This window comes from Cucurbita moschata, unplaced genomic scaffold, assembly GCF_002738365.1.
Source record: "Cucurbita moschata cultivar Rifu unplaced genomic scaffold, Cmos_1.0 Cmo_Scf00013, whole genome shotgun sequence".
NCBI classification, from domain to species: Eukaryota; Viridiplantae; Streptophyta; class Magnoliopsida; order Cucurbitales; family Cucurbitaceae; genus Cucurbita; species Cucurbita moschata.
In genome coordinates this window covers 1,936,316-1,949,934 of record NW_019268529.1, presented here as the reverse complement: position 1 = coordinate 1,949,934, position 13,619 = coordinate 1,936,316, and the positions used below count along the sequence as shown (strand labels likewise).

Genomic DNA, 13,619 nt, shown 5'->3' with positions numbered 1-13,619 from the left:
TTTTTTTTTTTTTTTTTTTTTGTCGTCGTCTCTATTACTGTTTTCTATTTTATTTTTTTTATGTTCGTGAATTCTCCATTTATTTTTATGGGATATGAATGGAAATTTCACAAGAAAAATTTGTGGGGTCGGAGTTCTCCGTTGGTAATTTTTTCCGTTTATTATTTTTTTAAAAATATAATAATTTTAAAGTTTTTTTTTTCAATATTAATCTTTATTATAAAAAATCCTACTAAATAAGATTCATAAACAAACATTCTACCCCATAATTTCTGATTGATATAGTATAAAAAAAAAACGTGTATATATGTATGTTGAAATATACTTATATATAAGTGAGATAGAAACGGGAGGGGACGAGGAATATAATATAAACCGGTGTGAAGAAGAGGTGACGTATATATGTGGGGTAAATTAGGTATAACATGATTTTGTTAGGCAAAAATGATGGTAAGACGAATGAAACTATCGGAAAAACATGAGATGGAAAACAAGTTGTTAATATGAGGGGAGGAGTAAATGGGATTATAAATGAAAAGAAACAGAAAAGTGTGAAGAAGAAGAAAGGGATGGATGGGTCGGGGAAGAACAGGTAGGGGCGTCGGTGAAGTACAGGACAACACTTTTTTTTTTTTTTTTTTCTTCCATTTGGCACAATTTTGTTACTTCCTTATTTACGATAAGTTGGGACACGATATGACTAAGGATATGCTTAGAGTTGTTACTAATGTCTCATGCTTCTTTCAAATGCGAAATATAACTCTTAAAAGAAAACATTATTTATAGCATAAATGTCAAAAACATTTAAAACATCTTCTAACTCTTGAAAGCATAGTCATGATCTTACGTGTTTAATACAAAATACTGAAAATTTAAAGAAAATAAATACAATACAAAATAATTTAAAACAATAAAATGCAAAACAACATATTTTCATCTAAGACTATAATTTAAATATGAGTCTACCCTATGCACATGCCACAGTCTCTACTCACGATGCCGTCGTCATTCGTACATAAATGCCTGGCTTTACCTGAAAATAAAAATGGTGTGGTAAGTATTTCGAAGAATACTTAGTAAGTGACCCCACTACAGAGGTCATGCTAATGCAAACACATGCAATCATGCTCTAGGGACCTGTCTTTATCTCATCTCATACTAGGGGTGGCCTTAAGTCTCGGACTACTATGGATGTGTAGTACTTTCCGACACACGACCCACACGTGCGAGTGTGAATCCCCAGAGGGCTCGCACACCCCCTGGATCCTCTCTATTAAGCTAACTATCTGTAGTGACGTCCAGAGGTCAGTAGAAGCTTTGGTGTCATGCTCCTTGTGAACACCCTCATCATCATATTGTGCATGTTCGCACTCATCATCTCTAGGAGAGGTATCCCTATGCTTATGTACATACAATATGCATGAGATCCCTCTAATTCTCATCTTAACATCTCTTCTGACACAACCCTCTAGTCTCATCTCTTTGTTATATTAAGTAACACATGTTCGTTGGATATTTATACTAATATCATTTTCATGCTTTTAGGATTGTGTCCTAGGTCGATCTATCGACCTGATGCAATATGACACTAATCATCATATAACATGTTTAATATGGAAAACATCAACATATTAAGATAAACATCATGCAATCATCATACTCATCATAAACACCATTAAGTGCATCAAACATATCAAATATGTCATACATCGTAATATAACTCACGTACATCATCATGCATCATAGCCCATACATCATAACTCATACATCAACATATAACTAACGTACGAAATCATACAATATACCTCATACATCATTATAACTCATACATCATAACTCGTAACTCATATAATTTTTAGTCTATCCTAGAGTAAGGTCACTTACTTGATTGAGCTTTGCCGGAGTACTGTTGTTCTTAAAATCTAAACATGAGAAATGATAAACAAAACGTATTATCAAATATTTTTATTTTTAAAAATTTTAAAACAAGAGAAGAAATGGGAAATATTATTTAGTGGTTTCGTTTGGTTTTTTCCTTCCTTGAGAAGAGCAATAATCATAACAAGATGGTGACAGATATCAAATTTAAAATTTATATTATTTTGGAAGAGCCAAATTTGAAGTCAAGTGGGAAAGATATTATTTTGGCGATAAGATTTAATAAAGAAATATGATCACGTGAAACATAAACAAAACCAAATATGGATTGGATAATGCTTTGAAATTCGCGAATTATGGCTCCAATATACCATTCCATAATGCCTCGCTTACCTCATTTCCATAATTCATTTTCCTTCCCTTATAAATACCCTACTCTCAAACTCCAATTTCAAAACACACCATTCAAATCATGGCACCTGATTTTGGGAAGGGGAAGGTCATAACAATTTTGAGTGTCGATGGCGGTGGCATTAGAGGCATTATTCCCGGAACTATCCTAGCTTTTCTCGAGTCTAAGCTTCAGGTATATACTATGTTAGGATTGCACAATAACGCATACACAAATGGACACAAAGAAGTGAAATTTTGATTTGGTGATTCATTTTGGATAGGAATTGGATGGCCCAGATGCGAGAATTGCTGATTACTTCGACGTAATTGCTGGAACAAGTACAGGTGGTTTGGTGACCTCGATGCTTACAGCTCCTGACAAGGATAATCGACCTTTGTACGCCGCGAAAGATCTTACTCGCTTCTATATGGAACATGCACCAAAAATCTTCCCTCAGAGAAGGTTTGTGTAATAATTTGTATTTGGTAGCCTTTCATTATGGTTTCACTTACTAAATTGGTGTGTTTTTTTATGGTGAAATCAGTCATGTCTTAAGCTCGGTGGTGAATTTTGTTGGAAGAGTTATGGGGCCAAAGTACGACGGGAAGTACTTGAGATCATTGATACACGAATTACTTGGAGATACAACGCTTAAGCAAACGCTAACACAAGTCATTATTCCTGCTTTCGATATTAAGCGTCTTCAGCCTGTCATATTCACAACTATTGATGTATGAACACTTTCTTACCACCATTTATATATTATTTATAACAAGCTTTCTCTTTCGGATTTTTCCGCAAGGTTTTTAAAACATTTGCTAGTGAGAGATTTTCACATCCTTCTAAAGAATGTTTCGTTCTCCTCCCAACCCATGTGGGATCTCACAGTCCACCTTCGTTCACTCAAGGTTTTTAAAATGCTGTCTTACTGGGAAAGGTTTTCACACCCTTTATAAATAATGTTTTGTTCTCTTCCACAACTGATGTGGGATCTCATAATTCACCACCTTCAGGGCCCAACGAGAGGTTTCCACATCCTTATAAACAACATTTCGTTCTCCTTCCCAATCGATGTGGGATCTCACAATCCACCTCGTTCAGGGCCTAGCGTCCATACTGATACTCGTTCCCTTTTCCAATTGATGTGGGACCCCCGATCCACCTCCCTTTGGGACCCAACGTTCTTGCTGGCACACCGCCTCGTGTCCACCCTTTTCAGGGCTCAGTCTCCTCGCTGATATATCGCTCGGTGTTTAGCTTTGATACCATTTATAACTGCTCAAGCTCGCAACTAGCAAATATTGCCCTCTTTAGGCTTTCCCTTTCAAGTTTCTCCTCAAAGTTTTTAAAATACATGTGCTAGGGAGAGGTTTCCACACCCTGGTAAAGAATGTTTAATTCTCCTCTCCAACCGATGTGAGATCTCTCAATCCACCCTCTTCGGGACCAAACGCCCTCGTTGACCCTCGTTCCCTTCTCCGATCGATGTGGGACCCTCCAATCCACCTCCCTTCGGGACCCAACATCCTTGCTGGCACACCGGCTCATGTCCACCCCCTTCATATCTCAGCCTCCTCGCTGACACATCTCTCGATGTCTGGTTCTGATACCATGTATAACCCAAGCTTATCGCTAGCAGATATTGTTCTCTTTGGGCTTCCCTTCAAGATTTTTAAAACGGCTCTACTAGTGAGAGAAAATAATGTTTCGTTCTCCTCCCCGGCCGAGGTGGGATCTTATATTATTTCTCGAAATTGAAGTAACAAAATTGGCATTTCAGGCTAAATGGGACGAGCTAAAGAATCCAAAATTGGCGGATGTTTGCATCAGTACCTCAGCAGCACCAACGTTCTTACCAGGCCACGAATTTCAAACTCAGGACTCCAAAGGAAACATTCGTAAATTTGACATGGTTGATGGTGGCGTTGCAGCCAATAACCCAGTAAGCATCATATTTTAGCATCATCTTTTGATTGCAAAAACCATTCTCTAAATTGAATTTGTAGACATTAGCAGCCATAACTCATGTGACGAAAGAGATGAGCTTATTGAGGCATAGAAATGAGCTATTAAACATAAAGCCCATGGAAACAAAAAGAATGTTGATCCTTTCATTAGGCACTGGTACGCCTAAGAATGATGAGAAGTATAGCGCAGCCACATCTTCAAAATGGGGCATGCTTGATTGGATCTACCACGGTGGAGCGGCACCTATAGTCGACATTTTCAGCGATGCAAGCGATGATATGGTAGACTATCATATTTCAAGCATATTCCAATCTTCGAACCATCAAAAGAATTATCTTCGTATTCAGGTATATTCTTAGAAGCCTTTAGATATTTTAGCTTTGTTGTAAGTTATCATGAATATGTACTGTCATAACTCTCATTTAGTTCATAATATATATATATTTTATTTTGCTCATACTCTCATTGTGATATATGAATCATCTATGTGTTGTTGTGTTGTTGTCTAAGATGGTGGAGAGTATTGAATTTTGCTTGAGTTTAAGTGTCATTTTGTACTTGTTCAGTAACATTTGAGAGAAATTTTGTTGAAAGATTTTGTAGGAGGGGAGGGTGAGATATACACTTTGTAAATAGTTTGATTATTGAGATTGGTTGCTCCATGTAAATCATTGTGTCTCTTTGTTTAATTTTTGTTTATGGGTGTATAAGTGCAATCAATCTTGCTTCTGCTTCCGCTACAACATTCTGCAAATATATAACTGTGGATATCAACAGGATGATACGTTGACGGGTGATGTATCGTCTGTGGATATTGCCACTAAGAGGAATTTACTGAAGCTGATCGATGTGGGAGAGAATTTACTAAAGAAGCCATTGTCGAGGGTGAATTTGGAGTCGGGAAACTTCGAACCTCTTGATGGGGAAGGGACTAATGAAGAGGCCCTTGCTGCATTTGCTAAAATGTTGTCGGATGAGAAAAAGCTACGATTGAGCCCTTGAGGCTAACTCCTTTCCTTTGATTTATACTTGTTCTTCATTAATAATTCTTGTGTTTAATGCTTTTTAATTTCAAATTGTAAAAGTATTGGTTGTATGACATTAATAAGAAACCGATTGAGACTCATTTTAATTTTTAAAATTGTGACACTCGAGTAAAAGACGAGCACATGAATGATTAAGGAAATGAGGAGTTTGACTCTAATATAATATAACGACTCTTGACTAAAGTCACTACCATCATCTAAACCTAAGCTCTTGTGCGGAATTTAACTCTTAAAACATAATCGCAAAATCATAGCTTCATCTAAAAAACATAACATTATCATTGAAAACACAATCATGGTTTTACGTGTTTAAAAATGTAATTCAAAAACAGAATTAAAAACAATAATAATAAATAATTCAAAAATATGAAAGGCATGAACCTATTCTAATCTAAGACTAGGAATTTTAAAATGCTATTAGCCTATGCACCTGTCATGGTCTTTAATTGCGATGTTGTCGTCAGCAATATAGGGGCGTCTTGCCTTTACCTGAGAATGATGTAGCACATGACTTGAGTATTTAGAAGAATACTCAGTAAGTGACTCCACTAGAGGGGGCCGTAAAAATGCAAACATATCAAAGTCATGGACCTATTGTTAAAACATCCTAGAGGTGGCCTCCAAGAGGTGGCCTCCAGTCTGGACTAAATTGGATGTGCATTACTTCCCTACACACGAACCACACGTGCGAGCGTGAATCCCCAGACAATTCACACCCCCTAGACCCATCATAGTTGAATTAGCTGGCCGTGCGATGTCTAGAGATTAGCAGACCCCTGAGTGTCATGTGCGACATGATCACCATCATCATCGTACCATACACGTCATCATACATCATACGTCATATATCATAAAACATCTTCAAGGCATCATAAATATAAAGTATAAACGACATGTGCGGGAACCACTAGGCATGTGTCGTCATACATCAAGCAATGGTCTAGCCTATCCTATAGTAAGACCACTTGTTTAGCCTTAGCCAGTGTTTCCCTAAATTTGAGTTTTGCTAAGCTTTCGTTCCTCGAAGCTGCTCCAAACGTTGTCGGGGATCGTTTCCTCTTAGGTCGTTCATTGTCTTTCGTTAGTATCTCACAATTATAGTGTAAATTAAACTTGCAATAGTGAAATAGAGCATTGTATTGACCTTAATTACCTTAATTATGGTCAAAATCAACTCCGAAAGGGTAAAAAATGCAAGGGTCAATGTCAAAATTGTTAAATTGAGCCGATTGTGCCATTTTTGAGTTGAAGAAGTGCAACCTACGCTTAGGCAGAGAATTATTATCTCCCAACGAGAGGATCCTAACCTACAGATAGTCCTAAGCCAGCTAGCCAAGAGTTTAATAGATGGATTCTCGAAGTCCGCAAATGAAGAACTATTGTATCAGGGACGCTTATGTGTCCCGGCAATAGAGGAGTTAAGGAAAGAGATACTAACAGAAACTCACAACTCCCCAATTGCTATCCACCCAAGAGGTACTAAGATGTTCCAAGATTTAAAACAATATTTATGGTGGAAGAGCATGAAGAGGGACATGGCCAAGTTTGTGAGCAAGTGCTTGGTTTGTCAACAAGTGAAAGCTCCTAGACAAAAGACAGCAGGGATGTTACAACCCCTAAGTATACCGAAGTGGAAGTGGGAAAACATAGCAATGGACTTCATAGTAGGATTGCCCAAAATGCTTAAAGACTATACAATGATGGGTAATTGTCAATAGGTTGACCAAGTTGGCACACTTCTTATCTCGGAAAGCCACATATACAGTTGATAACTGGGCGCAATGTGTGTGAAAGAAATAGTAAGACTACATGGAGTTCTAGTGTCTATAGTGTTGGATCGAGATCCACGCTTTATGTCAGCATTTTGGCTTGGACTTCAAAAAGTGCTGGGTACTCACCTCAACTTTAGCACCGCCTTCCACTCCTAAACAAATGGACAAACGGAGCACTTAAACCAAATTTTAAAGGACATGTTACGCGCTTGGGTCTTAGATCTTAAGGAAAGTTGGGATTCCAAACTCCACCTCATGGAATTTCCTAGCCTTAGGTTAGGATAGGACGTCTGAATTTCATTATTTAAATTATTTCATTTATATTTGTTTTTGTTTTTCGTTATGTTTTGAAACACATAAGTCCGACAGTGTTTAGTTTGAAGTGGCCGGAAAGTTTTAAATTTTTTCCTATTTATGATGAACATTTAAGAGTTATATTCCGCATTTAAGAGATGAGTATGAAAAATTAGTAGCGACTCTAAATATATAGAAATTTAGGGTCGTTACAATCGTGTTAATCCTATGCGTGTTTGCTCATCTTTCGTTTACTAGATCGAAGGTCTCTGTTTCGTCATCTATCTTTTTCTCTTTCTTATTTCCTTTTTTTACGGGTGAGTTTTGAGGGTTTACTTAAGGTAAAATTGAAAATGCTATGAGATTAGTAACCAGATAGAAGGTGATATAATAAAGAACCCTCTAAATATTTTTAGGCTAAATAAAATAAAAGGCAGAGTTAAAATGAAAAGGCAATATTAAATTAGATTCGTGGAAAGTCTAGACAAATGCAGAAATTTGAACAAATTGGAGATGAGGCCAATAAGCATCATGATGTCTTTTTGTTGCCTAAAATCAATAATGATCAACGTGAAACACAAATTGAATAATGAGCCTGTCAGATACCACATTGATGGTAGAAGATAACGAACCATTTTTTTATAAAAGTGTGAAAATCTCTTTGTAGTAAATATCGTTTTAAAAATTTTGAAGGGAAGTCTGAAAGGGAAAACTCAAAAAAGACAATATCTACTCGCGGTGGGCTTAAGCTATTATAAATGGTATCAGAGTCAGACACTGGGAGATGAGCCAACGCTGAGACTTAGTCCTAAAGAGGGGGTGGACATGAGGCGGTGTGCCAACAAGGATACTGGGCCTCGAAGTGGGTGGATTGGGGGTGGTCCTACATCGGTTGAGGAAGAGAACAAACAAGGGTATGAAAACAAGGAAAACAAGAGGACAATATCTACAAGAGGAGCATTTTAAAAATCTTGAGAAAAAACAAAAAAACATGAGAACAATGTCTACTAGTCGTGAGCTTAGTCTATTATAAGATTAGCTCTTGAAACTCCATTATTGAAGCCTTGGTTAGTGAAACAAAGCTAACATTTCCCTAAGTGAAAAAGTGTTTTTGAAACTCCATTATTGAAGCCTTGGTTAGTGAAACAAAGCTAACATTTCCCTCAACGAAATAGTGCTTTTGAAACTCCATTATTGAAGCCTTGGTCTATTACAGATTTGATATGTTTGATGCACTTTACGGCGATATAATAAGTATGATGATAGCATAACGTTTATCTTAATATGTTGATGTTTTTCATATTAAGTATGTTATATTGCATCATGTCGATAGACTGACATAAGACACAACCTTAAGAACATAAAAATGATATTAGTATACCTATCCAACAAGGCATGTGTTACTTAGACAATAAAATGGAGTTTGGTACACAAGGAATTTATGCAAAGAAAACCAAATGATGGCGGCGATGTTTTGGTTTGACTGGACTTTAATTTATGAGTGTCGGTCTCTTAATGTTGCTTGACTAAACACAGTCCAAAACATCTTGTTCAGTCTATTATTATTTTTCATTTTATTTATTTATTTTAAATTAAAACCAAATAATTATCGAATACAACTTTAATTTTTTATTTTGAAAAATTAAGCTTATAAATATTTATTAATTGAAAGTTTCGTGTTAATTAAAGTATTAATTTTATAGAACACGACCCTTGACTTGAAAAGAATCCTCATCGGGGAGTGAAATAGAACATGAAACCGTAAGCTTCCAAGCAGTGGGAGGAGACTAGGACTCTGACCGTGTGCCTGTTGAAGAATGAGCCGGCAACTCATAGGCAGTGGCTTGGTTAAGGGGACCCACAGGAGCTGTAGCGAAAGCGAGTCTTCATGGGGCAATTGTCACTGCTTATGGACCCGAACCTGGGTGATCTATCCATGGCCAGGATAAAGCTTGGGTGAAACTAAGTGGAGGTCCGAACCGACTGATGTTAAAGAATCAGTAGATGAGTTGTGGTTAGGGGTGAAATGCTACTCGAACCCAGAACTACCTGGTTCTCCCCAAAATGGGTTGAGGCGCCACAGATATCCGAAAGAAAAATAATTGTTTTATAGGGAGGTACAATTATGTTTTCAATAATAATAATAATTTGAAAATACATCAGCTTTTTATCAACTTTATTTTAATCATTTTCCTTTTACAAAAAGAATATAAATGAAAATTATTAATATATATTGAAAGTAAAATTGAAAATACTAGAAGGTGATATATAATGAAGAACCCTCAAAATATTTATAGCCCTAAAGAAAATAAAATAAAAGCAGAGTTAAAATGGAAAGGCAATATTAAATTAGATTCGTTGAAAGTGTAGACAAATGCAGAAATTTGAACAAGACGATAAGGCCAATAAACATCATGTTGTCTTTTTGTTTCCTCAAATCAATAATGATCAACGTGAAACACAAATTAAATAATGAGTATGTGAGATTCCGTCCGACGTTAAGGAGGATAAAGAAACATTCTTTATAAGAGTATGAAAATCTTTTCTAACAGAAGTATTTTAAAAGCTTTGAGGAGAAGTCCGAGAGGGAAAACCTAAAAAAGACAATATGTACTGGTGGTGGACTTGAACTATTACAAATGGTAATCAGAGTTAATGTGCCAACGATTAGGTTGGACCTTGAAGGGAGTGGACACAAAGTGATGTGCCAACAAGGACAGTGTGCCTCGAAGAGGGGTGGGCACAAGGCAGGGTGCCAATAAGGACACTAGGCTCCAAAGGGAGTTGACACAAGCGGTGTGCCAACAAGGATACTGAGTCTCGAAGGGAGGTGGACACTTGGCCTCGAAGAGAGGTGGACACAAGGCGGTGTGCCAACAAGGACACTGGCCTCGAAGTGGTTGGACACAAGGTGGTGTGTCAACAAGGACATTGGACTCTGAAGGGAGGTGGATTGGATGGTGGTCCCACATTGGTTGGAGAAGGGCACGTTCGCCAGCAAAGACGCTGGACCTAGAAAGGGGTGGATTGTGAAATTTCACATCAATTAGAAAGAAGAATGAAACAAACAATATAGAAACCTCTTCCTAATAGACGGGAGAAGCAAAAAGACAATATTAGCTCCGCGGTTGAAACTCCATTATTGAAGCCTTGGTTAGTAAAACAGTGCTCAGATTTCCCTTATAAACCCTTTTCCCAGATACCCATTTCCCACATCTCTCAACAATGGCCTCTGTTTTTGAGAAGGGGAAGATGGTAACAATTTTGAGTATCGATGGAGGTGGCATTAGAGGCATCATTCCCGGAACCATCCTTGCCTTCCTCGAGGCCAAGCTTCAGGTATATATAGTGTTCATCAAATCCAAATTTTACATTGTTTCAAAACAACACGTTAATGTTTAGAACGCTTCTCATTTTATACACACACTTTGATTAGGAATTGGATGGTCCAGATGCAAGAATAGCAGACTATTTTGATGTAATTGCAGGAACAAGTACAGGTGGTTTGGTTACATCCATGCTCACAGCTCCTGACAAGAACAACCGACCATTATATGCAGCTAAAGATCTCATCCATTTTTACTTGGAAAAGGCTCCCCATATCTTCCCACAAAGAAAGTCAGTTCCCTTTTCTCCATCAATTTACGTATGTTTTGGTTCTTAACCATTTAAATTGGTGTTTTGTGATGGAAACAGTCATCTTTTAAGCTCAATAATGAATGTATTTGGGCGAGTGATGGGCCCAAAGTACGATGGAAAATACTTGAGGGAATTGATAAATGAGCTGCTTGGAGAGCTAACCCTGAAGCAAACGCTTACCCATGTCGTCATTCCTGCATTTGATATCAAGCGCCTACAACCTGTGATCTTCACAACACTTGATGTATGCAAAATTTGTACTCAAATATTTGATCATCATAACAAATTTTTGGTTGATTGAAGTGATTTTGATGTGTTAAGGCGAAACGAGATGAGTTGAACAATCCAAGATTGGCCGATGTTTGCATTAGTACCTCGGCAGCACCAACTATCTTACCGGGGCACGAATTTCAAACCAAGAACTCTAATGGAAATAATTTTCGTAAGTTTGATATGGTGGATGGAGGAGTTGCAGCGAACAACCCAGTAAGCTTGTATATTTAGTACTAAATTATAGTTTAATATATATTCCATATTTGATACGGTTTAAATTGGTACATAGACACTGGCGGCCATAACCCATGTGACAAAAGAGGTGGCCACCTTGGGACCAAAAAGTGAATATTTGAGTATTAAACCCATGGAAACAAAGAAGATGTTGGTGCTTTCTTTGGGCACCGGCGTGCCTAAAAATGATGGAAAGTATAGTGCAGCTAAATGTTCGAAATGGGGGCTGCTTGGTTGGATCTACCAGAGTGGGTCAGCGCCGTTGGTCGATATTTTTAGCGATGCTAGTAGTGATATGGTGGACTATCATATTTCCAGCATCTTTCAATGTTCTCACTGTAACCAACATTATCTTCGTATTCAGGTACATTATTAGTTATAGAATATATCTTAAAGATTTAAAGATAGGTGTAAATCCTATTTAAAATCGTACTTTTAATCCCACTTTTGTTTTTCATTCTTAACAATAAATAGGACGATACATTGAGCGGTGATGTTTCATCTATGGATATGGCGACAGAAGACAATCTGCAAAAGTTGCTACAAGTGGGGGAGAATTTGCTAAAGAAACCACTGTCGAGGGTAAATTTGGAATCTGGAATGTTTGAACCAATTAAAGGGAAAGGAACCAACGAAGATGCACTTGTGGAATTTGCCAAAATGTTGTCGGAGGAGAGGAAATTACGATTATGCCCTGAAGATGGTCTAGTCCACTAGCTTAAGTGTGGTTCTATTCAAACAAGTGAATGAAAAATGTAAGATAATTGTGTGTAAAAATATGAATTCAATTATGATATGTGGTACGAAATTAATAGGGAAATGAATGATAGGTTCTCATTGGAGTTGGTGGGTTATCACATCAACTTTATTTTATTTTCGAAAAAAGTGGTTCGATTTAGATAGATCAATAGTTTCCACTTCTTCGATTCTCAATGATAAGAACAGACTATTCATCGATGGTAATTTTTAAATAATTTAGAAATTAATTATCGATCGACTTTGAATTATTTAAGAATAAGCAAAACTAAGATAGAACTTCGAAGACTTGTGTAGTATCTTTTCGGACTATGCTTCAAATATAAGATCAAATTTGTAGGAACCTATCAAAGGAACCTCGATAGTCCAAATATCTTATCTACGAAGAAACAAAATATTTGTAAATATAGAATAATATATTTCAATGTATGATATTAAACTCATTAGAGTCTTATTCATGTGGACGATATCCATGGAAGGAAACCAACCACACCCCTCTTCAAAAGCCTTGCGCCATGCCTTTTGAACTAATCAATACCTCTCATATGTTTAGACTCGCAGAACCATACATTTGAGAGAGAGAGAAAAATAGTAACTATGAAAAAAAATCCCATTTTGTGACTTCACAGGTGCACATCGATTCCAAATCATGATCTACATCGTCGCAGTTCCTACTCATCAAGCACATAGATTGGTAAGCACTCGTCTATCCCAACTATATGTTGGTAGATATAAAAGGATGTTGTGTGGGTTTCTTCCTCCTAAATGTTGTCGTGTTTATTTGTGCTATGTGTATGTGTTCTATGTAATGACATAGGATGCTATTATATGTATGCATGTGATATCCATTACGTCATGTTCTAAATGAAATGAATTACTATGTACGTCATGTTATGTACTTCCACGTAAAGTTATAGGTTTGATCATATGATGATTTTCATGTATAAACGATGCATATATGAAATATATCATGATAAAAGGAGAAAGGAAATGAGATTAATGTTGCGAGATCCCACATTGGTTGGAGAGAGGAACAAACCCTTATTTATAAGGGCGTGGACAGACGTGTTTTAAAACCTTGAGGGGAATCCTTGGAAGGAAAGCTCAAAGAGGACAATATGTCTACTAGAAATGAGCTTTAGGTTGTTACAAATGGTATCAAAGTCAGACACTGAGCGGTGTGCCAGCGAAGACGTTGGACCCCAAGGGAGGTGGATTGTGAGATCTCACCTCAGAGAGAGGGAAACAAAGCATTCCTTATAAGAGTGTGAAAACCTCTCTAGCATATGAGTTTTAAAACCTTGTGGGGGAATCCTTTGGAAGGAAAGCCCAAAGAGAACAATATCTGCTAGCAGTGGGTTTAAA

At 37.2% G+C, this 13,619-nt stretch overlaps 2 protein-coding genes across 2 annotated transcripts; both read left to right on the top strand.

Annotated features, from left to right (window-relative positions):
- Window positions 1-2,325: 2,325 nt before the first annotated feature.
- LOC111451480 (patatin-like protein 3) lies at window positions 2,326-5,356 on the top strand. The gene is made up of 6 exons (XM_023091922.1): window positions 2,326-2,464; window positions 2,553-2,734; window positions 2,817-3,003; window positions 4,053-4,214; window positions 4,279-4,587; window positions 5,018-5,356. The coding sequence occupies exons 1-6, from the start codon at window positions 2,351-2,353 to the stop codon at window positions 5,240-5,242; spliced, it is 1,179 nt and encodes a 392-aa protein (XP_022947690.1). The 5' UTR covers window positions 2,326-2,350; the 3' UTR covers window positions 5,243-5,356.
- Window positions 5,357-10,545: 5,189 nt separating this feature from the next.
- LOC111451826 (patatin-like protein 1) lies at window positions 10,546-12,383 on the top strand. Its single transcript, XM_023092399.1, has 6 exons — window positions 10,546-10,691; window positions 10,789-10,970; window positions 11,049-11,235; window positions 11,313-11,477; window positions 11,554-11,862; window positions 11,973-12,383. The coding sequence occupies exons 1-6, from the start codon at window positions 10,578-10,580 to the stop codon at window positions 12,213-12,215; spliced, it is 1,200 nt and encodes a 399-aa protein (XP_022948167.1). The 5' UTR covers window positions 10,546-10,577; the 3' UTR covers window positions 12,216-12,383.
- Window positions 12,384-13,619: the final 1,236 nt, after the last annotated feature.